General features: G+C 44.2%; 1 protein-coding gene across 1 annotated transcript; it reads right to left on the bottom strand.

The window, feature by feature from the left end:
- Positions 1-617: 617 nt before the first annotated feature.
- Positions 618-24,399, bottom strand: LOC311147555 (PDZ domain-containing protein 4-like; the record flags this gene model as incomplete). The annotated part of the gene is made up of 8 exons (XM_084184306.1): positions 618-2,645; positions 6,457-6,558; positions 6,670-6,732; positions 6,808-6,906; positions 7,045-7,135; positions 7,521-7,837; positions 8,431-8,484; positions 24,340-24,399. The coding sequence occupies 8 exons, from the start codon at positions 24,397-24,399 to the stop codon at positions 618-620; spliced, it is 2,814 nt and encodes a 937-aa protein (XP_084040432.1).
- Between the last annotated feature and the right edge of the window lie 1,355 nt (positions 24,400-25,754).

Below are 25,754 nucleotides of genomic sequence, written 5' to 3'. Positions count from 1 at the left end.
TATAATAGCAATAAGGAACCTCAGGGGCTTGTGGTATATGCCCAATATACCACGGCTAAGGGCTGTATCCAGGCACGACGTGTTGCGTCGTGCATAAGAACAGCCCTTAGCCGTGGTATATTGGCCATACACACCTCCTCGGGCCTTATTGCTTAATTATGTTCTGCTCTTCTACATTGCACTATACTTTTCCTCCCTCTCTCCTCACAGGCTGTGGTGACTAAGCAGCAGGTGGTGCGGTCTCTCTCCATCTCTCACCCTTTCTCTCCCTCTCTCCTATGTGCAGTGACCATAGAGACAAAAAAAAACTAATCATGGATATAACCTGTTTAAGCATGGATATTGCCATTGAAGGCTTCCGCCATAAAGTAGTCAACTGGGTGGGGATTCCTATGGGTTATAGCCTCAATGGAGCTGCCCATGCTGTCACAAACGCTATAATGGCACAGATATAACAATGAGTCCTCTATTGATCTCTATGGAAGTGACAGATCACAGATTGTGTTGGATTTATTTTCCTCTAAATCAACCCCCTCCACAAACTACTTCTCCACTCTTCTCTTCCTATCTCTTGGTCTTCCTCCCTCTATACCTATCTATCTCCTCTCCCCTCTACATTAGACAGTGGTGACTGACAGCAGAGGGTTGTAGACCTTCTTCCCGTCAGGTGCCCTGGTCCCGTGCGCCAGTAGTTCCTGGATGGTGATCCAGTTGTCCAGGATCCTACGGCTCCGTTTCTTCTGGCTCCTACTGTGGCTCAGCTCCAGGATGGTAGTGGGCTCCTGTCCCTGTGGAGCCCCGTGTTGTCCACCGCCACTCGACTCCCTCTCCCTCAGGAAGTCCAACCGGCTCTGCATCATAAACTCCCTGCGTCTGCGCTGCTCCCTGGCCCTCAGCAACTGCTGCTTTCTTTCCTCCTTCGACCAATAGCGGCCCATCTTCATCTCGCTGACGGCGTCGTCGTCTGTGGTCATGCCACTGCGCTCTTCCCGGATCTTCATGGCCCGGGCCTTCAGGAGGCGGTCCCTAACGGGCCGCTTGGCAACATAGCGGGAGCCGTCGCTGCGTACTTTGACCTTCCACTCCATACGTGGCGAAGCCAGTGGCGGGAGGGGAGGGGGGATGGGTAAGGAGGGCTTGGACACAGGGCCCTGGTGGATGTCTTTGCATGTGCTCCCCAGGCTCATGGGACTCTCGCTGCCCTCCCTGGGTCGCTCCAGGCCCTCGGAGGTACAGGGGGACCTCAGCTGCATGCAGCTCTGGTAGCGCTGGGGGATTCTGGAGCCAGAGTGGCGGCGGGACAGATAAGGGCTGTTCTCAGCGCTACGTCCTCCTCCCCTTCCCTCTACTGTCCCATTGGTTTTGGGGCGTCCCGCGCCTCCGTCCGACCCCCTCCTGGCCGCCCCATCGCGGGATAGGGATCTGAACTTGGCCCCACCCAGGCTGGAGGTCTTTGCTTCCGCTCCCCTCCTGTGTGAGTTAGGGGAGTAAGGCTGGTTCAGGTTAGCCTGCCCCCTCTCTCCCCTCGTGCCTCCCCTCTCCCTGTGCCGGCTGGGGGTCCGACACTGTAAAGAGGCAGAGTCTCCCCCCTCCAGGCTGCTGCGGCCATGTGCAGAGGGGGAGGGGTACTGTTCGCTGACCAGAGGGGTGCTCCTGCAGCTCTCCCCTCCTGTGTTGTAGGCGCTGGTGCTGTCTTTGTCGGAACGCTCCCTCTCAGGGAGCTCATTAATGTCTGACAGCTCATGGTGACGGGACTCCTCGCTAACCAGAAGAGCCACCCGCCCAGCCCCGGCCCCACCTCCTGCCCCGCTCTCCTCCTCCTCCTCCTCCTCCAGAGGCCATGCCTTCAGACAGCGCTCCCGGAGCTGCTGCATCTTCTGGGCCCTCAGGATGTTACGACACTTGAACTCCAGGTGGCGTAGCTCCTCTTCCAGGAGGGCCATCTCATGCTGCATCAGGCTCTCATTCCTGTTCACATCCAGAGGAACCCCCCCATCGCCCCCCTGCCCGTGACCCCCATGCTCCCCCAGCAGCAGAAGAGCGTTGCCGTTTTTCTCGTAGTAGCACTTGATCTCCAGGAGCTCCCTGTACCGCTCACACTCTTCCTCCGTCAGGCCAGGCATCATCATCACTGGGTCAGCTGCGTAGACCCTCTCCCCTGCCAGGTCAACACCCCCCCCTCCTCCTCCTCCCCCACCCAGACAGTCCAGGCCCAGCAGAGAGTCCGTGCTGAAGTGGAACTCTGTGGAGTGACCATGGAGCAGGGGTGGGGTGTCCCTGTCCCCCCGGCCAGAGTGGAACCTGCGCATGCTGCCGGGGGTGTTGGTGGCGTTGGTGGTGGGGGCGCTGGTCTGGTCGTCTCCCAGCAGGTCGTGTTCTGAGGACTCCTCGTTGCGGGTACTCTCGTCCGTACGGCCCACCCCGCTGTCCAGCTCCTGGCTGTTACTCAGCACCGTGTGGAGCAGGCTTGGAGAGTCACGGTGACCCCACCCACGGCCCCCCACCCCACCACCACCACCACTCACGACCCCTGGTTCTGCATCGAGCACGGAGGCCCCGTTCCTCAGCTGATGGGGGATTGGCAGATGGACGGCATTGTCCAGAACCTCCAGCTCCAGTTCATCTGGGTCCAGCTGGTTGTCATTCTGAGTTGTAGAAGGTGTTTCACATAATGTGTTTATGTTGTTTGATGGCCGTTGTTGCATTGAGTTGAAGGTGTCATTGAGGTGGGAAAAGAAGCATATGAGAATTAAGCAGGTTTATTTTATTGTACTCTTTTGAACCTCATACAACATGTTAGAGGTACAGTGGGGAAAAAAAGTATTTAGTCAGCCACCAATTGTGCAAGTTCTCCCACTTAAAAAGATGAGAGAGGCCTGTCATTTTCATCATAGGTACACGTCAACTATGACAGACAAAATGAGATTTTTTTTCTCCAGAAAATCACATTGTAGGATTTTTAATGAATTTATTTGCAAATTATGGTGGAAAATAAGTATTTGGTCAATAACAAAAGTTTCTCAATACTTTGTTATATACCCTTTGTTGGCAATGACACAGGTCAAACGTTTTCTGTAAGTCTTCACAAGGTTTTCACACACTGTTGCTGGTATTTTGGCCCATTCCTCCATGCAGATCTCCTCTAGAGCAGTGATGTTTTGGGGCTGTCGCTGGGCAACACAGACTTTCAACTCCCTCCAAAGATGTTCTATGGGGTTGAGATCTGGAGACTGGCTAGGCCACTCCAGGACCTTGAAATGCTTCTTACGAAGCCACTCCTTCGTTGCCCGGGCGGTGTGTTTGGGATCATTGTCATGCTGAAAGACCCAGTCACGTTTCATCTTCAATGCCCTTGCTGATGGAAGGAGGTTTTCTCTCAAAATCTCACGATACATGGCCCCATTCATTATTTCCTTTACACGGATCAGTCGTCCTGGTCCCTTTGCAGAAAAACAGCCCCAAAGCATGATGTTTCCACCCCCATTCTTCACAGTAGGTATGGTGTTCTTTGGATGCAACTCAGCATTCTTTGTCCTTCAAACACGACAAGTTGAGTTTTTACCAAAAAGTTATATTTTGGTTTCATCTGACCATATGACATTCTCCCAATCCTCTTCTGGATCATCCAAATGCACTCTAGCAAACTTCAGACGGGCCTGGACATGTACTGGCTTAAGCAGGGGGACACGTCTTGCACTGCAGGATTTGAGTCCCTGGCGGCGTAGTGTGTTACTGATGGTAGGCTTTGTTACTTTGGTCCCAGCTCTCTGCAGGTCATTCACTAGGTCCCCCCGTGTGGTTCTGGGATTTTTGTCACCGTTCTTGTGATCATTTTGACCCCACGGGTTGAGATCTTGTGTGGAGCCCCAGATCGAGGGAGATTATCAGTGGTCTTGTATGTCTTCCATTTCCTAATAATTGCTCCCACAGTTGATTTCTTCAAACCAAGCTGCTTACCTATTGCAGATTCAGTCTTCCCAGCCTGGTGCAGGTCTACAATTTTGTTTCTGGTGTCCTTTGACAGCTCTTTGGTCTTGGCCATAGTGGAGTTTGGAGTGTGACTGTTTGAGGTTGTGGACAGGTGTCTTTTATACTGATAACAAGTTCAAACAGGTGCCATTAATACAGGTAACGAGTGGAGGACAGAGGAGCCTCTTAAAGAAGAAGTTACAGGTCTGTGAGAGCCAGAAATCTTGCTTGTTTGTAGGTGACCAAATACTTATTTTCCACCATAATTTGCAAATAAATTCATTAAAAATCCTACAATGTGATTTTCTGGATTTTCTTTTCTCAATTTGTCTGTCATAGTTGACGTGTACCTATGATGAAAATTACAGGTCTCTCTCATCTTTTTAAGTGGGAGAACTTGCACAATTGGTGGCTGACTAAATACTTTTTTCCCCCACTGTATGTCTGTCATTGTTTATCTCAGTCACTAGATGGCGAAGGAGCCAAGTTAATGTGTGAGTTCATTACCATTTTAAAGGCATTTTTGTACTTAGGGGTATTTTCCACTGAGCTGTCTGGATGAATAGGTAAATTGGGCCTAAAGGTAAATATATGCACATGCATGCACACCCACCCAATTATACGCATGCACACACACACATTACCAGTCTGTTCAGTGTGTTTTTACTACTAGTGAATAGTGTAGGTAGGATAATTACAAATGGCTTGTTTTGATAGGCTCCCTCTATTCAGATCCTCTGATATATTGATAAAATGTGTATGTAAATATTCTGGTTTAATTCAGCAAACAATTCACGCCTTAGAGTGGAGTTGACCACATTTAATTGATTTTAATTGTAATTCTTTTAATTTAATTAGTTTCAGGCTTTTGGATTATTCTTATTCTAACAACTCCTTTATGTATGTATTTATTTATTCATCTATTTTCCCAATACAGGTGAAATAACCCTTAAAGGTCCAATTCAGCCACTTTTATCTCAATATCAAATCATTTCTGGGTAACAATTAAATACCTTACTGTGATTGTTTTCAATTAAAATAGTCAAAAAGAGACAAAAATAGCTTCTTAGCAAAAAAGCAATTTTTCAAGCAAGAATTTTGCTGGGACTGTATGGGAGTGGCCTGAGTGAGGGGCCTAATTGTCGGAGCCTAATGGGAGGAATATATAACCCGAAAACTAGCTGTTATTGGCAGAGAGGAGGGCAAACTCTCTTTGTTATTGGTCTATTAACTTATACCGCCTGATGATGTCGGCGGTCCAAAAAACCCACCCGTACAAACGAGCTGAAATTTCAGGCGGCCTTTTCAAACAGCGCTTACACTAAAAGGATAATCATTTTCACAATGTCACAGTATTATTCCAACCTCAGTGTGGAAATATATATAAAACACAGTATTATTCCAACCTCAGTGTGGAAATATATATAAAACACAGGAAATCATGTTTTTGACTGCACTGCCCCTTTAATCTCTGCTCATATATTTCCCTCTGATGATTCCCCCCCCTCTCACCTCCCTATGTGAGACAATGCTTTATCAATATGAATCCTGTCATCCTATCTCAGTTTTAGCCTACCCTGCATCTCATTTCTCTCTGCAGATTGGAGGGCGCCACATGAGTAAAGGAAGATGAGGGTACGTGCAGTGCGTGACTGTCTGGGTAGCAACCTACATTTGAATGGCCCTCTCTTAAATCTGCCCTCTAGCTGAATGTGGGCTGCATTCCAATTTCTGTGTGTCTCAGAGAACATGTACAAACTCGTGTGTTGTGTTTGTGTCTATGCCTAATGCACCACTCTCAGTATAAAAAGGGTAAACTATTCTGCCCCATCTGGAGGTGTGTATATTATGGGATGTCCTGGGACTGTGTCCTCAGGTCTGTCGAGCTGTGACCTTGAGGGAAACAAAGCAATGCCACATTGGCACGTACTGAAAACAAGCAGGCTCTCCCTCTCCTCGCCCTCCTCCTAACGCTCGCTGTCCATCCGTCCCGCCCCCGCTCCATTTCCCCCTATCGGTCCTCTCATCTGTCTCCCTCTTTACTCCTCTCACCTTTCCTGTCTCCTGGGTAAACAGTGTAGGGGGAGATGCAGAACTCCAGTCTTATTTCCTTTACATGAATGTCCCCTTGTTATAGAGGTACCAATCTGATCTGCCTTTGATTCTATGTTGATCAATTTGGTGATCTATGTTGAATTGTACTTGAAAGAAAATTGTAAATGGTGCTCTTGTTGTGAAAAAGACGTGTACGTAACATACTGTAGTTGGTGTGGTTATGGATGTTTTGTATGGAATTTGAGCCAGTTTGCTACAGCAGGAAAATAATCAGCAGTTTGCTACAGCAGGAAATTACAAACTTCAGAAACCTTTTTAAACCTTTTTAAATGTCCTTCTTTGCAGGAAATTATCCTGTAACAGGGTGATCAAATTAAGATCCTACATCTGTATGTCAGATGCTGGGTGTTTTGTTCTGGGAGAGGTTCTCACCTCTATTTCGGGCCGGGCCAGGAGCAGGGAGATGTTGGTACTGTCCTCCCTGGTCAGAATGGACACCGCCTCCTCTCTGTTCTGGATGTCCACCCCGTTTATCTGATACAGAATCACATCATAAATGTACTTTGACCCTTTTTTCTACATAGACTTGCTATAATATAGAACTTTGTCTGAAATGTTCTCTTAACAATCCTAATGTTCTCTTACCTGTAATATTCTATCTCCCTCTCGGATACGGCCATCCATAGCAGCTATACTATTGGGGTTGACCTGGAGTGAGAGAGGATTAGGTTAGCTGGCAAACAGAGCAATGATAACCCTCATCCTCACTCCCATCCTCCTCACCTCGCCCACATATATCCCCAGATCCTCCTCATCGTCTGTCCGGTAGCACACTGTTAACCCCAGCTTGTCCTGCTGACGAGACTTATACAGCTCCACCTCCTATTGAAATGTGTGGCATTTTGAGTGACAAGTTAAACACCTGAACACTGGTAATGGAGATAGAGAGGGCATGAAGAATGGGATTGTTGTTGAATTAGATGGTAGACAATTTGATTTGACAAGACGATTGAGACTTACCTCGTATTCTAACTCATCCTGTCTGAGATCCCCCTCCTGCTGAGTGATGTCAAAGTAGTTGTTGGGGTCATAATATTCAGGCTCTAGGAGACTGAGAATAAAACATATGAGAGAAAATATGTCATGTGTCCCAATTTTTTTGTTGTCAGACATACAGACTGCAGCGCATTCAAACATCTTGGGTAAATTGAATCTCAAACTCTTCCACCCCCCCCCCCCCCACCTCTCTCTCTTTTTCACTTTCACACACACAAATTCTCTCTGACCCTCTCTCTCCCTCTCTCTCTGTCCCTCTTTCTCCCTATCTCTCTCTCCCTCTCTCTCTCCCTCTCTCTCTCTGTTCTGCTCTCTCACTCTCTCTCACTCCCCCCCCTCTCTCTCTCTCTCTCTCTCTCTCTCTCTCTCTCTCTCTCCCTCCTTCTCTTTCTTTCTCTCTCACACACATACATTCTCTCTCTCTTTCTCTCTCCACTCACAGCTCGTTGAGCAGGTAGGGTTCCAGGATGGGTGGCAGCGGAGGAGAGGGGGGCGGGTGAGGGGGCGGGGCTCCACATGGGTTGTGGGCGGTCCTTCCCAGGGTCAACATGTGCTGGAAGCTGATGTCAGTCTGAGTGCCGCTGTCCACACAGTCAGTCATCCCCCCTGTCACTGCTACTGTCCCGTCTAGCCCCGCTAGTCGCCCTGCATGTCCCGCCCGCCGCCGGGCCCCCCTCCTTAACACGTGAGACAGCAAGGGGTCTTGCACATCCAGGGTGGGATCCCCAGAGAGACGAGACAGCTCCTTACCATTCACCTAGAGGAGGGAGGGTTCAAAGGTTAGCCAGAGGGAGATCAGAGGTTAAAGAGGAGGAGATGGTGGAGAAAGGGGGAGAAGAAAGGAAGAGTAGGGGAGTGGTGGATGATTAAACACAAAGGAGTACAAGGACATGGCACATACAGAGGAAGATGTACTGACATTGAGAGAGAGTAACACAAAGGAAAACAAGCAATTTATAGAGCGAGAAAGATCAAGGGTGGGTGGTAGAGATTGGACTGGTGTGTGATTACAAAACAGGTGTATATAAAGACCAAACAGGATAATAGATAGTAGATTTATTGAGCCACAATAGCGGAGCTCTCACTAGACACAGACAGACCAGGTTAGAAGGAACCACAACACAAAGACTGAGGAGGAGAATAGATGAACACAACATACAGACAGACCTAAAACACAAAGCCAATTTCAGTCATTCAGTCATCAATTAAGAGAACAGAGAATAACACAATACACCTCAACACATAGAGAAATGTGTAGGTTCAGTGTATATTAGTAATACACCCCCCCCCCCCTCCCCCCCAACTAAAAATCGCATACAGCGGGGGAGAATAAAAACGTTATACTGAGACCTTCAATCGACCTTCTCCATCTAAAGAACACAGCATGTTACTTATTTGACCATTCTGTGGAGAGAGAGAGGGAGAGGAATGGAATCATTAGAGAAGAGAAAATGAAAGTTAATAGGGTAGGTTCAGTGGGAAAAGTGAAAGTGTTATGTTGTTGTAAGGAAATGGGTTAATATTGGTTGAGATCATAGATTGCCTGTTGGCAGGCTAATCCTTGTATTAGTCCTAACTCCCTCTGCATGTGTCTAACCATGCTGTACATGATCCTCTTTCTTTCAACCAACACAACTCACATCCCTTGCGAAAAAAGATTGCAGTCAGAGTGCAGTATAATTGCAGTTTGAGAGCAGTATAACTGCAGTATGCTACAAATACTGTGTCCAAAATAACAGTTATTTTTATAACAGTAATTTTGCAATGTAACTGCAGTTATTCTGCAAACACGGCTTCCAAAATACCACACTCGACTGCAGTTACTGCACTTTTCCTGCAGTTTCAAAATTGCAATATTTTTTTGTAAGGGATAGAATAAATCTCTGTGTAAATCAACATGTGCCAACCCAGCCTAATAGATCAACCCTCTCTAGTTCCCTATATCTACATGTCTGTGAAGTCAGTTCTCTCTCTCTCTCTCTCTCTCTCTCTCTCTCTCTCTCTCTCTCTCTCTCTCTCGCTCTCTCTCTCTCGCTCTCTCTCTCTCGCTCTCTCTCTCTCTCTCTCTCTCTCTGTGATTGCTTTATTGGCATGAAATACAATTTGTATATATTGCCAAACTAGTTTAGTGGTACAGCATTTCAGTAAAGACAGTGAGGATGCAATGAGGATAATGAAATACAGTTCATTTCAGTAGTAATAATAATAGTACATATAATCATGTATACAGGTACAACACAACCGCTGTTATGTTGTGTAATCTTCGGTCGATACATTTAATTCAATAAAAAAAATATTATAAAAAGAAAGAATGTCTAATAAATAAACAACAAAATGTAAATGGATGATGGTTACATTAATTCCCTGAAGTATTTCAATCGTATATAACAATCTGATTGATTTCCCTGTGTGTTTGGATAATACGGTTGTTTAGCGTTTTAACAGCTGACATAGGTGACCCTTTTCAGGGTTCAGCTCTTGGGTTTCTAGTGCTTTGAATTGTAAGGATGTTTTGGGGCTTAATTTCAAATGGTGCCAAAATTGTCCTTTTCTTTATATTTACAATTAAAAGGAATCTTCAGAGTTCCACTCTGCATGCATTATTTGGTACTTTCTTTTGGCTATTTAAGATAATTCTGTATGTACATTTTCTATTAGTTTTTTCTCCCAATGCTTATAATCGTAATTACAGGTTTGACCCATAACCTTGCTTCCATACAGTGCAATTGGTAAAATTACACTGTTGAATATTTTGCACCAGATCTGGATATTATTATTTTTTGATAATTTTATTCTTATGGAGTAAAATGCTTTGCAGGCTTTTTCTTTTAGTACATTCACTGCAAATCCACCAGAGACACAGATTGTTTTGTCCCAGGTAGTTGTACCATTGGGCATGTTCAACCATGGTACTTCCTCATTTGAAGGGGTGTCTGCTGCAGATCAAGGGGGATTTAATATTAGGGATTAGTGGGTGTAGATCTGCTGGAGGAATCTGATTGAAACAGCAGGGATGTTGCTCTGGGGGTGACTGAACTGGCTCCGAGGAGAAGCAGTGATCGTGGTCAACTGATGCAAGACCCCACAACATTAAATCTGTTCAGAGGTGAATCATTTTACAACCATTTATGCCCCTCTTTTATTAAATGGTAATGCGCTTTTTGGCGTTCATAGAATCCACTGGTTGATGTCATGAGCCCACAGCTGTGCGTGTGTGCATAGACTACGTGCTTATGTGTGTGCGTGTGCGTTTGTGTGTGTTTTAATGGAGAGCTGTAGACAGTATTGAGGTGGTCTAAGTGACAGACAGACACCCACGCAGACAGACATTATGTTAGTGCGCTCATGGTCACACACTGACCTTGGCTGTCTGGGGATTTCCACATCTCTTTTCTCTCGCTCTCGCTCTCGCTGAGCTGCTTCTTTCTCCTGCCTGTTTGTCCTTCCCATACTAATGGCATGCCATACATCTCTGTCTCTCTCTCTCCCTTTTAATTAGTTATTTCAATTGAAGACAAATAAGAAACGTAATTTTTTGCATGGCATCTCAGGCCATGCCAAATGGAGTTAACAGTGTGAAGCGTACCTGTATTTTTCATTTGTCAATGGAATTGTCCCCTACAAAAGCTTGTCATGCTACTGAATCAAGCATTTTTCTTGTATTGTCTACTCTTTCTTCCCCTCTCTCTTTGTCTGGTTCCTATTCCCTTAGTTTGTCTACACAGGATACACCATCATCAGGACCAATGTGGGATAGGGTATATAGAAGAATAGCCCTGTGGCAATGACTGACAGGTCTGAGAACACTCAGAAAAAGGATGTAGGGGGGTGCCGCTGCATTAATTATCAATGAGAGGCAGTGAGATTGCTTTGAGGTTGGCTTCGTACAGGTTAATGGTTGTTGTGCATTAGATTGGAAGGATAATTAATCTTGACATGTTGTGATGCATTATACAGCCACTGGTCAATTTTGTCAGCTGAGTTCATAACCTATAACCTCTGACTTTACACTCTTAGAAAAAAAGGTGCTATCTAGAACCTAAAAGGGTTCTTCAGCTGTCCCCATAGGAGAACCCTTTGAAGAACCCTTTTTGGTTCCAGGTAGAACCCTTTTGGGTTCCATGTAGAATCCTTTCCACAGAGTGTTCTACATGGAACCCAAAAGGGTTCTACCTGAAACCAAAAATGATTTTTCAAAGGGTTCTCCTATGGGGACAGCTGAAGAACCCTTTTGGAACCCTTTTTTCTAAAAGTGTAGCAGTGTCCCATAGTATCCAATCACAGTCAAGTCGAATTGCCGGTGACAGAGCGAAGGGTATTTATTGATAATTCCTTCACTAAAGGTGTATGTAACAACAGGCAAATTGATACATTATATATTCCTTTCATACCCTACAATATTTGGAGTAGCACAGTAGGGGGGTGGGACAGGGTGGGGGAGGGTAGGGGAGGGTGGGGGAGGCGGTGGAACGAGGGGAAGGGGAGAAAGAGAGAGGGAGATGAAAGAGAAGCAGGGAGTTCAAAGGGGTGAGTGAAAAGCGAGGGAGATACGCTGATGGAGAGCAGCACAGGGGGAAGGGGAGGTAAAATGATGAAGGGTGAGGAAAGACAAGGACAAAGAGAGAGTGAAGGAAGGAGCTTTCGAGGAATAGTAGATTGTAAGTAAATAATGAGGGTGTGAATGTCTCACAACTCCATGCTTGTTGGTAAATATTTTAAACACACAGAGGAACCCCCAGGGAGATGTGTTAGTGGTTGAGGCTTAATGAGGTTTTATCTCAGACATTTTAGCTGCAGATTGATATGTTATCTACAGTACACCAGACTCTGTGGGAGGGGAAGAATTGCTCCTGTAAAGGCATCCACATGCTTCCCAGCCGAAACAGTTCGAAAGAGTTAGTGCATATATTATGACCACATTTTGTGACGTTTTTGTTCGTTTTGGACTTCGGTAAGTATTTTTTTTGGTTGTTCAGGCACACAAAAATGTTTGATAGCCGAAGTCCACACCCCTTCGTCGGTGATTGGTCAACAGTAGGGATTCATCGGTAAAGTCTTTGTTGTTTTTCAACCAGAGACCACTCCTTTTCATCCACAGTTTTACATTTAGAAATACTGCACCATACATCTTAGTTAGATGTCACATTGTGACAGAAACCTCACAAAATGTCATCATAATATATGCACAAACTCTTCCCAAATGTTTTGGCTGGGAAGCATGCGGACGCCTTTACAGGAGCAAATTTGCGCAACTAAGATCTCCTTGACAAAAACGTCAAAATCAATGACAGATTTCAGTTATCTTAGATTAATTCTGACTATTTTGAGTTAAGGCTTCTCAAAATGGACAAACAGTACTATTGCCGAACTGAAGAATGCTGACACCTTAAGTCGCTCTGAATAAGAGCGTCTGCTAAATGACAAAAAAAATAAAATAAAATGAAGATAAAGACTGGGAATGGGTGGTGAACACCCACCCAAACATATGAGCAGTAAAGGAGTATTTATAAAATGTATCGAATCATAAGCTTCATTCTTCCCAATGAATACTTACAATACTATAAAAATATGCATAAAAATTAATTATAATAAGTCTGCATGGTTTCTTCCATATTTGTGTTCAGGCTTCATGCTGACCGTGCCCTGCATGTGCCCTCCACATATTGAATTCTACTTGTTGGGTAATTGATTTTTCTCATCTCCCATGCTTTGAAGGTTGTAAAAGTCACCTCTTCACAAAATCAATTAATCTGGAGAAATGTTCAGTGCCCTCTGATCCCAACCCCAGCTATTTGATATGACAAGGGAACATTTACATAGAGCAGCGGTGGAGCTCAGACACATGGACAACGATGAGCTGCCATTGATTAAAGTACTGCTAAAACAATTGGACAAATTAAAAGAACTAGTATTTGGGTAAATAGCAATACTGGAGGCATACCAGTAAGCAGATGTATTTTTGTTGGTTTCTACAAACTTATTTTGGAGCTGTATGTATTTGTTATTGTCCAAGAAAACAAATGTATTTCCCCTATGTTCCATCTTCCTCCCACCATTATGTCTCTCTCTCTCTCTCTCTCTCTCTCTCTCTCTCTCTCTCTCGACCTCTCTCACGACCTCTCTCTCGACCTCTCTCTCTGCTAAAACTGACGTCTGACTAGACCAGACATACAACCCATAAACCCCCTCTCCTCCCTTTATGACCTCCAACCTAATCAGAAGCCTGTCGAGCAGGAAGGTGATAGAACTAGAACACAGCTGTTGACACACACACACACACACACACACACACACACTTACAGTTTTTCTCGATTGCTAAGACACATTTCTTGAAAGCTGCTCTCCTTTTCTCTTAACTGTGAACACAAAACCCAATTTTCAAGCTACATTCACAAAACCTCAGACTCTTCTTGCAAAACCAAACTTTCACCTCAAAACAGTTCAATCTGTGCTCAAAACTGAACTATGTTGTCAAATCGTGCCCCGAGTCAATCAAAATAAAAAACACTACTGAACAGTCACTAAACACTACGTAGAAAAATAGAAAACACAATGCTCAGGACATAAAGCTGGTGAAATAAACGTTTATTGTTCACTGTAGGCTAAATGCATGTTGCAAAACAAAAAAAACCTGTGCATTTAGCACTTGTACAAAAAGACAAAACAGAAATCTTGTGCATTTACATGTAGCACTTGTAAAAACAAACAGAAATCTTATGCGTTTGCCACTTGTGTACAGTAAGCCCAAAAATATACAAATAAAGTACAAAAATATACAAATAAGTGCATTACTCAGCCACAGCATCATGTCTCCGTACTGGGTCAGGCCACAGGACTTCATCCACATCACAGGCCACATTTTGTCTGGCCAGGCAACGGGGGAAAAAACCCCTGGCATGCCGTATCCAGGCTTGGCATGCCTCCACACCTATGTCACCACAGGCAAGTCCCATGGCTTGCAGGAGATTTACCCTGGTGTAAGGTTGGCGTTCATATACCTTCCACCGCCATGAGGAGAAGAATTCCTCAATGGGGTTTAGGAAAGGGGAGTACGGTGGAAGGCAAAGATTGATAAAACCTTGGTTCATATTGTACCACTCTCTAACCTGGAGGGCTCTGTGAAAACTCACATTGTCCCAAACAACAACATAGATGGGATGCTCATCCTGCTGCCCTAACAAAGCATCTCGCATGTGATTGAGGAAAATGAGGAGCTGGTGAGTGTTGTAGGGCCCCAGGTTGGCATGATGGTGGACAACCCCATGATTGCTGATGGCAGCACATAATGTGACATTGCCACCACGCTGCCCAGGAACACCAACAATGGCCCGATGGCCAATCACATTACGGCCTCTCCTTCTCCTTTTGGTGAGATTAAACCCAGCTTCATCCATGTAGATGTATTGATGGGGTCTTTCCATTGCATCCAGTTGAAAAACCCTCTGTAGAAATAGATATAGTTTTGTAAGTGATACGGAAAAAGTGATTTAGGCCACTACAGTAAATCACTACTTAGAGTAATCAACATTGAATGTGTCTGGATATATGCCAACCTGTACATACTGGAATCTTTGCTCTTTGACTCTGTCTGAGTTGCGATCAAAGGGCACTCTGTATAGCTGTTTCATGCGCAGTCTGTTGCGCTTGAGGACACGATCAACAGTAGAGAGGCTGACACTGTTGATACCCTCAAAATTTAAATGGTCCTCAATGATCTTCTGCTGAATTTCGCTCAGTTTAATGGCATTGTTCTCAAGGACCATATCAACAATTAGGGTCTCTTGGTGTGGGGAGAACATACCTGTCCTCCCACCCCCATGTGGCAGTCTTTCAATTCTACAAAAAGAGAACATGGAGTTACAAAAAATATACATGGAATACTAGGCCTACAAACAGTTAGACCAACCCTCCATTACAATACTACAGTACATTGGTACAGTGATGTACTGAAACATATATTTACTTACAGTATACTGTGGTACAGTATATAGTATGTCATACAGTAATTGCTGTCAACATTTACATACTGTACTATAATGTCAAAAAAAGGTAATTACCTGTTCTCTTCTCTAAATCTTCGGATTATGGTGGACACAGTGAATCTACTGATGTTTGGTTGTACCCTTTGTCCAGCCTCCCTCATGCTCATACCATGGACAAGAACATGGTCAATCACAGTAGCTCTGATTTCATCAGATATTACTGTTCTTTGTCTTCGCTGACCACCTCGACCAACTCGACCTCCTCTCACACGAACTCTTCCTCTCAGATTTCTATGCATTGTAGGGCCTCACAAACCAGTGCTCTCTGAACTGGCTTACTGTATATGTTCCCTCACATCATTAGCCACAAGTGTGATCAATTTTGAGTTGTTGTGTTCAAGTGGTGACACCTGTGCTCTAATTGTGTTTGACTTTTGTCACCTGTGCTCACCATTATGCAGCACGGGTGCATCACAATGAAAATGTGTTGGCAAGTTATGTCTAAACAGGTGAAAAGTGCTTATGGTTTTGCCAAAAGAGTGATTGATTCAATCAGTGGGTTCAGGCAACTGAGCATTTGATTCAGACAATAGGGTTTAGTGTTTTAGCAATTGAGAAAAACTGTAATCATACACATAAGCTTTACCAGAGAGAGGTGTTCCCAGACACCATGGTAAAGAGGCAGATGAGTGGACAAATAATAGGGTTTTGAGGTGAGTACCAAGCCAATTAGTGAGAGTCAACAGATATTTCCGTTTACAGATAATTCTCTTTGGATGCCCATAGACCCCGAACCCTCACTGAGAAGTAATCAGGTTGCTCCGGTTTATATTTGTCTATGTGTGAATATTGCTGTGTTGAGACTTAGTATTTCTTAGAGAGAGACAGAAAGTGGAATGGGCATGTGTGACTATGTGGAGCCGTTTGGATATTTGTAGCCAGAGAAGAAGTCAATCAATTCACAGATACTGAGAGGAAGAGAAGAAGACGAGCAGATCAGATAGGAAAGGGAGAGAATGTGAGAGACAGATATTGGCTTAGATAGTCTGTCAGAGGGCAAAGTCAATTTCATTGTCAAGTTGTCATATCACTGTACTCATTGTTGTGGTGTATGTCAATATAATACAATCTGTGATCCATGTGTGTGTGTGTGTGTGTGTGTGTGTGTGTGTGTGTGTGTGCATGCACATGCCCATGCGTACACGCTCACAGTAAATATGTCAGCAGGCTATCTGTGTGTGTTTGCACAGTGTGTATGTCAGAACGTGTCAGTGTGAAAAAGAACATTTTAGGCTTGTTTAATGACTACAGTTGCCATGGCAACAGCCTCCCATTGAAACCCATTCTACAGAGAGAGGAGAGAGAGAGACATGAGGGGGGGGGGGGGGGGGGAGACTGAGGGGAGGACTGAAGGGGGGTGGGTAGATGGAGGGGTAGACTGAAGGGGGGTGGGTGGGTGTTTGGTGCAGCACAAAATGGAGACTGGGCTCACACCGTGTTGTGTAGGTATATTCATGTTCTGGTTAGTTTGCTATGCATTACACATATAGTACAACTAATAGTTAAACTAATGCTTAATACAAACACATAGGGAGGCAGACATACAAATGTCGGTGTGTACTGTGTAAGACATGGCACCAGCCAGCAACGCATTAATAAGTTCCTCCAGCAAGAGAAGCATGTATTCAGACCAATGCTGTACGTAAACCATGGATTGCTGATGCTATGTACTGGCCATTGAGAGGCTTTGAAGCCACCGGTCAGCTATATTGGCACTCCCCAGTAGCAGCAGTCCTCCATAGGAATGAATGGAATTCTACAGTATTTAAATTAAAAAGGACAAAATTACATGTATTTAAGTATTTTTTGTTGTAGTGGGGATAGTAGCATTAGTAATCTCTAAAAATTATATATTGAACAAAAATATAAATGCAACATGCAACAATTTCAAAGATTTTACTAAGTTACAGTTCATATAAGGAAATCAGTCAATTTAAATAAATAAATTAGGCCCTAATCTATGGATTTCACACGACTGGGCACGGGTGCAGCCATGGGTGGGCCCTGGAGGGCATAGGCCCACCCATTTGGCAGCCAGGCCCACCCACTGGGGAGCCAGGCCCAGCCAATCAGAATGAGTTTTTCCCCCACAAAAGGGCTTTATTACAGACAGAAATACTCCTCAGCAACCCCACCGTGACAAAATGACACATTTTAAAGTGGTCTTTTATTGTAAGCTTTTTGTACATATGGAACATTTCTGGGATTTTTTATTTCAGCTCATGAAACATGGGACCAACACTTTACATGTTGCATTTATATTTTTGTTCATTGTACTTTAAGGAAAATGTTTTTTTATATATATTTTTTGTTCAATGTTTAGCTCACATAATTTCATTTCAAAGTAGTTTATGTATTAAGGCAGGGGTTCTTCAATTTTTTCAGCCTCGGCCCTAAATGAGAAATTCTGTGTTTTCCTTATGAAAACATGACCCCTTTCCGGTGCCATAAGCTAGGTTTGGTTGAGGGGAGGGGGCCCCCCACCTCACAGAGGAACATTTTAGTGCTCTGCAATTCTACACATTTTGCCATTGGATGGAGAGAAAATGTTGCAATTGTATAACACATTTTATGCAATTCTACTCGTTTTGCCATAGGGCAGAAAAAAAAAAAAACAGTTTTACAGCTAATTTCCTGCAATTCTACCCATTTTGCCATGACTTATGCCATGTTAATATGATATCTGAGTGAGAGTGACTGGCAAAATCAATGGGAGCCCCTTGGCACGTGTGTCACGGATTCAGCCGAGGCTGCTCCTCCTCCTTGCTTGGGCAGGCTTCGGCGTTCGTCGTCACCGGAGTACTAGCTGCTACCGATCTATGTTTCTGTGTTCTACTTGTTTTGTCTTCATTGTACACACCTGGTTCCCAGTATGGCTATGATTTGTTCCCTATTTAACTCTCTGGCTCCCACTGTGTTGTGTGCTTGTTTGTTCTATGTTTGGTGTTATTATTGGGGATGTCCTCCCTGCGTGGAGTTTATGTTCATTTGTTATTTAGGAGTAAAGTACGTTGTCTACTAACTCTGTGTCCTGCGCCTAACTCCGTCCTACCGCTACACACTGACGCCTGACAACGTGACAGTATTCGGCCATAATTACTTCAAGTTTAGATAAATGGCTAGACTAATTTAACAATCTAAAAATTGTTAGCTAACATGGCTAATTGAGTGACTGTCAGTGACTGACATAACAAGACAAAATGTACTGAGGCACAATCACAATTTTTAAATGCACCTTGTGTATTCTACTATTCTAACTCTCAACAGTAATGTTTTTTTATTTATTCATTCTGATATGTTGTGACCCACATTAACATGGTGCTTGCCTATGGAGCAGCAAGGGGAACTTCCCATCCCTACACTACCTTCAGGCTATGCTCAAACCAGCAAGGGGAACTGCCCCTCCCTACCTTCAGGCTATGCTCAAACCAGCAAGGGGAACTGCAGCAAGGAAATTGCCCCTCCCTACCTTCAGGCTATGCTCAAACTCTACTCCGTTCTGCCACCTCTGGTCTCTTGGCCATCCCACACCTACAGGAAGTCAACTCCTGCTCAGCCTCGTCAGAGCTCTTCTCTGTCCTGGCACCCAAATGGTGGAACCAGCTTCCCCCTGCCCATCGTCCGAGAATGTCTGTAATCCTACCTCTTCAAAGAGTATCTTAAAAAAGACATCTCAGTCAGTCTTATTCCCCCCTGTACTACTAGCACTGACTTAGCTGATAACTACTTTATTGAGGAACAATGTACTTTCTATGACTGTGATATGTGGTTGTCCCACCTAGCTATCTTAAGACTAAAATGTAAATGTAGCATACTTTAAGAAAGGCTGCATTAAGGTGTCTAACAGAATAAACGTGGCAAAAACAAATGTAGACATTAAATGCATTTCTATAGCTTCCAAAATATTTTTTACAAGGTGGAGGAGTGCCATGATGGAGGCACAGGGGCTTCAACACAGCGCACCCATCAGTCATCTAGTGTATAAATCATTGGGTCAGACAGACAAAACTGTCTGTTTCTTCTCTTGCATTGCTGTTAACACTGTCAGTGTAATGTTACATTGTAATGTCAGTGTAATGTTGCATTGTAATGTCAGTGTAATGTTGCATTTACTGTACATGAATGGCAGAGAATTACTTGTTTCACTGAGTCTAATTTGGATGTGTATTTATGCATGTTTGTGAAAATCCCTGGGCCCGGTTTCCCAAAAGCATCTTAAGGCTCAGTTCATCCTTAAGATGCTTTTGGGAAACCAGGCCCAGAACAAAGCACAAAACCTCAAGAGACATGCAGTGTTTAAGAAAACCGTGAAATTGTTCTCTTTTATTTGGCATCATGGAGTTTTTAGACCAATCAACCATCTGTTCTGTTAGAAATTCTGTATTTACAATTTTGACATGTGGTGAGTTCTTTTAATTTAATAATTTTATTTAAATGAACATTTCAGCCTTTGGATGAAAGGATAAGATATTTTACTATCAAACCGTCAGTGTATTCTGTTTGGAATGCTGATGGTCTAGCTACATGCCTATGTGCTCCTCTTGGCACCCCTTTGCCATCTGGCCTTACCAGGTTGCATGGGAGCACTGACGGTAACCATGTTTCTGCCAATAGAACAGTGGTGTATGTGTCTCAGTTCTGTGTTGGTGTATGCTCCTTTTATCCAGGCAGAGGCTCTCTTGTGCCTTTCTACTCTTTAGAGGCATTGGGTACAGACTGATTGGACCACAGTGCATACAAACAGGTTCCATGCTACATCACCCAGACGGGACAGAGAACAGCGGTCTTCTGCCCAGGCAGAGGAGTCAGTGATATACCACCACTGTTTTACTCCCCACCACTCCCTGTCTGGATCTCAGACAGTGGCTCACACAGGCTGCCAGTGGATTTAGTTGTCTATAAAAGCTGAACACCTTTTGTGTTGTTAGAGCTCACTCCCTTGGGCATACCTTTATGCACCGCTTATTACACAATTGTTTGAACGCTTGATCAGTGAAGTGATTCGATGTTTCCACTATATCAATACACACTGACCCTGCATTTGTATTTGTATTTATTACGGATCCCCATTAGCGGCTTCCACGGCAGCAGCTACTCTTCCTGGGGTCCAACCACAATTTACATACAATAAAACAATACATAACACAACACCTTATTACACACTACTCTACCATAACATATTCACAATACAAAATCAATAATACAGCAAAATAACAATATTAAAATGTGTGTGTGTAGAGTGTGTTAGCATGTGTTTGCGAATGCTGTGCGTGTACGTGTGCCTGTGTGTGTATGTGTGTGTGTGTCTCTTCACAGTCCGTGCTGTTCCATAAAGTGTAGTTTTATCTGTTTATGTGGTCTTTGTCATCAAGGCTGACCTCTGTAATAGGGTCAATGAATTTACCGCCAGTCTCCCTTACATGCTCCAGACTACACACACACACACAGGCACTCACGCATACACACACGCACGCAGACACACTAACACCCGGTGGATCAGCGAAGTCACTCAAGCCTACCTATTCATCCCTGCTCTGTGAAGCGCTCAAATCAATTACTCCTGTCGTCTGAGGGCAAACAGCAGAAAAATAGCCCTTTCCTTCCTTCCTTCCTTCCTTCCTTCCTTCCTTCCTTCCTTCCTTCCTTCCTTCCTTCCCTCCCCCTTTTCTTTTTCCCATTCTGTCTTTTCCTTTCCTTTGCCTGACTCATTAGTCTACCACTTGCAGTCATGTCGTCCCCTGTTGTTCTCTTCCTTGGCTTTGCCTCAGGCACCAGATGCAACTCTGATAACTGGCACAGACTCACATGTCCTGACTCTTCGACATACAACCATAACAATAGTATAACAATACATACAGTATACATCCCTATGCATGTTGTGATACTTCTGATACATGAGAATATGGATATTGAAGCTGATTCCTGGGCATGATCTTTTTATGTGGTGTGTTTATTCAGTCTCACAGGCATTACCACAAACTCACTAAGCAAAAGCTACATGCACATGGTACATGTGAGCACACCTAGATCTCTCAGTTGCCAAATGTTGCTGTTTGCTGAGACTGTAACCGTGGCAACCCTTCAGTGCACCCCGTTGACAATAACTATTTTGGCGCTGAGCTACAATGCCTCCATTTAATGAATTATGCAACTTTGTCAGATACAAAGATAATAATGAATATTCCTGCATTATTCGTTTTGTCACAATAATAATGATGATATTGTTATTTTTCTCATTAGGTTTTTGTTTTCTAATAGTCCATCATCATTATGGTGGTTGTAATTACATTGTTCATGGTCATTTTACTGTGAGCACCTCTGTAATTGCTTGTGGGTGTTATTGCTTTGAATCGTTCATCAATAGTTTGATAATTGTAATTAATACATGCACAGCTTGTTCATGTGATGGGGTGTTGAAACAATTGAGCATGCAAATTATCTGTCAGTTGGTTGTGATGGATGACTGAGATTAGACCTATATGACGTCAGCATATTGACGCCCGTCTCTCTTGCTACAGGTGGTGCCACCTGAGCATTGTGACTGAGCTGTGGCTGAGCATGACTCGAGATACAGTGCTTTCGGAAAGTATTCAGACCCCTTGACTTGATGTTGTTAGGTTACAGCCTTATTCTAAAATGTATTACTTTTTTTCCCCTCATCAATCTACACACAATACCCAATAATGACAAAGCAAAAACAGGTTTTTAGAAATGTTTGCTAATTTATAAAAAATTAAAACTGAAATATCACATTTACATACAGTGAGGGAAAAAAGTATTTGATCCACTGCTGATTTTGTACGTTTGCCCACTGACAAAGACATGATCAGTCTATAATTTTAATGGTAGGTTTATTTGAACAGTGAGAGACAGAATAACAACAACAAAATCCAGAAAAACGCATGTCAAAAATGTTATAAATTGATTTGCATTTTAATGAGGGAAATAAGTATTTGACCCCTCTGCAAAACATGACTTAGTACTTGGGATCAAATACTTTTTTCCCTCACTGTACTTGCCCGTCTGAAGTTTGCCAATGAACATCTGAATGATTCAGAGGAGAACTGGGTGAAAGTGTTGTGGTCAGATGAGACCAAATTGGAGCTCTTTGGCATCAACTCAACTCGCCATGTTTGGAGGAGGAGGAATGCTGCCTATGACCCCAAGAACACCATCCCCACCGTCAAACATGGAGGTGGAAACATTATGCTTTGGGGGTGTTTCTCTGCTAAGGGGACAGGAGGTTCGAGTTGCCAAACGTCAGCCTCGAAACCTTAATGACTTGGAGAAGATCTGCAAAGAGGAGTGGGACAAAATCCCTCCTGAGATGTGTGCAAACCTGGTGGCCAACTGCAAGAAACGTCTTACCTCTGTGATTGCCAACAAGGGTTTTGCCACCAAGTACTAAGTCATGTTTTGGAGAGGGGTCAAATACTTATTTCCCTCATTAAAATGCAAATCAATTTATAACATTTTTGACATGCGTTTTTCTGGATTTTTTTGTTGTTATTCTGTCTCTCACTGTTCAAATAAACCTACCATTAAAATTATAGACTGATCATTTCTTTGTCAGTGGGCAAACGTACAAAATCAGCAGGGGATCAAATACTTTTTTCCCTCACTGTAAGTATTCAGACCCTATACTCAGTACTTTGTTGAAGCACCTTTGGCACCGATTACAGCCTTGAGTCTTCTTGGGTATGACGCTACAAGCTTCGCACACCTGTTTTTTGGGGAGTTTCTCCCATTCTTCTCTGCAGATCCTCTCAAGCTCTGTCAGGTTAGATGGGGAGTATTGCTGCACAGCTATTTTCAGGTCTCTCCAGAGATGTTCAATCGGGTTCAAGTCCGGGTTCTGGCTGGGCCACTCAAGGACATTCAGAGACTTGTCCCGAAGCTTAGGGTCGTTGTCATGTTGGAAGGTGAACCTTCGCCCCAGTCTGAGGTCCTGAGCGCTCTGGAGCAGGTTTTCATCAAGGATCTCTCTGTACGTTGTTCTGTTCATCTTTGCCTCGATCCTGACTAGTCTCCCAGTCCCTGCCGCTGAAAAACATCCACACAGCATGATGCTGCCACCACCATGCTTCACCGTATGGATGGTGCCAGGTTTCCTCCAGACGTGACGCTTGGAATTCAGGCCAAAGAGTTCAATCTTGGTTTCATCAGACCAGAGAATCTTGTTTCTCATGGTCTGAGAGTCTTTAGGTGCCTTTTGGCAAACTCCAAGCGGGCTGTCATGTGCCTTTTACTGAGGAGTGGCTTCCGTCTGGCCACTCTACCATAAAGGCCTTATTGGTGGAGTGCTGCAGAGATGGTTGTTCTTCTGGAAGGTTCTCCCATCTCCACAGAGGAACTCTAGAGCTCTGTCAGAGTGACCATCGGGTTCTTGGTCACCTCCCTGACTAAGGCCCTTCTCCCCCGATTGCTCAGTTTGGCCGGGTGGCCAGCTCTAGGAAGTGTCTTGGTGGTTCCAAACTTATTCCATTTAAGAATGATGGAGGCCACTGTGTTCTTGGGGACCTTCAATGCTGCAGAAAGTTTTTGGTACCCTTCCCCAGATCTGTGCCTCGACACCATCCTGTCCCTGAGCTCTATGGACAATTCCTTCGTCCTGATGGGTTGGTTTTTGCTCTGACATGCACTGTCAACTGTGATACCTTATATAGACAGGTGTTTGCCTTTCCAAATCATGTCCAATCAATTTCATTTACCACAGGTGGACTCCAATCAAGTTGTAGAAACATCTCAAGGATGATCAATGAAACAGGATTCACCTGAGCTCAATTTCGAGTCTCATAGCAAAGGTTCTGAATACTTATGTAAATAATGTATTTCTGTTTTTCTAAAATCCTGTTTATGCTTTGTCATTATGGGGTATTGTGTGTAGATTGCTGAGGATTTTGTATATTTTTTATCCATTTTAGAATAAGGCTGTAACATAACAAAATGTGGAAAACGTAAAGGGGTCTGAATACTTTCCGAAGGCACTGTATGTCCACACACAACACATACTGTCACCAGACTGCAGACAGATAGCCACTGTATCAGAGAGGTGTCAATATGAAAAGGCTGCGGCAGTATCAAGAGACAAGAGAGGAGGAGAGAGGAGAATGTTAAGAGGCTTGGTGCTACAGTAGGCTAGGAGAGAGAGAGAGAGAGAGAGAGAGAGAGAGAGAGAGAGAGAGAGAGAGAGAGAGAGAGAGAGAAAGAGACTCACCTGGAACATGACCCTGTACTGTTCCTCAGGCTTCTGAACCACACACATGTTACACCCCATGGTGACCTGGACTCAGGCCAGGCGGGGCCAAACCAGTCCAGGAGAACAGTACCTCAAAACACCTCTCTCTCCCTTTCGGTGTGGCAGTCATAGAGCTCCCCACGGACCTACAGGTCCTGATTGTCAACCCGTCTTATGTCAGGGCACTGTGGATTATGGATGCCAGAGTTTCTCTGTCCCCAAAAACAGGCCTGTTCCTCTCCTCTTTTCAGATTTCAAGTTTTACAATCCAAACCTAATCCATACATTTAGAAAAGTGTTTTGGATGTCCTCCCATCTGTTTCTGTCCCCATCGCAGAGTACAAATATCTTTGTATGTCTTCATAAGTGTGGAGTGGTTATGTTCAGGTTAGGTTTTACATGACTCCATTATGACTTTTGGACTGGTGAGTCCGGGGGGACGGGGACGGGACGGGGGGGTTGGGGGGGACGGGGACGGGACGGGGGGGGGGGGGGGGGTGGACTGAGAGATGAGTAAGTTGACAAGGGAGCTGAGGATGGGTTGGAAGGAAAGACTGACAGTTGATCAGTGTTATTGTGTTGTAATGTATTTAAGACAGTCCATCATAACTATTCAATAATTATTAAATCATCTGTCAATAATAATAATGTGTGTGACCTAGATCTAAAGTGTATGCAGCCTAATTCTGCCTAATTTCTGTTGAACAGTCTCACCATGTGAACTGTCTCTCTCAACTAGCTGAGACGTTTTTCCCAATGGAACTCAAAGTGAACTCGCCCACGCCTTTCCCTGGTCTCACGCTCAGCTCAGCTAATCCTCAGCACTCTTTTAAATAAACTCTTTCTAAGTTTCAGCAAACAGGCAACGATATTAAAGAACTTCTCTCCCTCTTTTTTCCCTAACACTCCCACTCGAGTTTCCCACCTTCTTCACTTTCCAGGTTTAGAAGGATTGCTCGAGTCTGGCTTGTGTGATAAGTTATCCATCTGAAGGCCTTTTTCTCAGGTTTCACTTTTCTTTTGCTCTGGTACTTTCACCTTTTCAGGATCAATGGACTCCTCAGTATTTTTTCATTGGTGCTTGGGGTCATTGACATCTTCTGGTTTACCTCCATTGAAACAGACCAAGAGGAGAGAGAGATAATCTGCCCACTGAACAATCTATCCTACTGCCTGAATCTCAAGCCCTGGCTGTCGAGATAAGATTAGCAGTGTGTATTGGCTACACGAAACCCAATAACTCTCACACCTGCACACGTATCACAGTGAGGCAACAACACATGAGGAAACCGCTGTCTCAACTACACCTCTCTGCTTGACGTTGTGTATCTGTCAGAATAACAGACGCTAAGAACCACTTTCAGGATAAAGCTGTTTCACTGAACACGTCTACA

This window comes from Coregonus lavaretus (genome assembly GCF_964263955.1).
Source record: "Coregonus lavaretus genome assembly, chromosome: 20".
Classification (NCBI taxonomy): domain Eukaryota; kingdom Metazoa; phylum Chordata; class Actinopteri; order Salmoniformes; family Salmonidae; genus Coregonus; species Coregonus lavaretus.
Note: the sequence above shows the minus strand (reverse complement) of the source record. Positions and strands in the feature narration are given on the sequence as shown.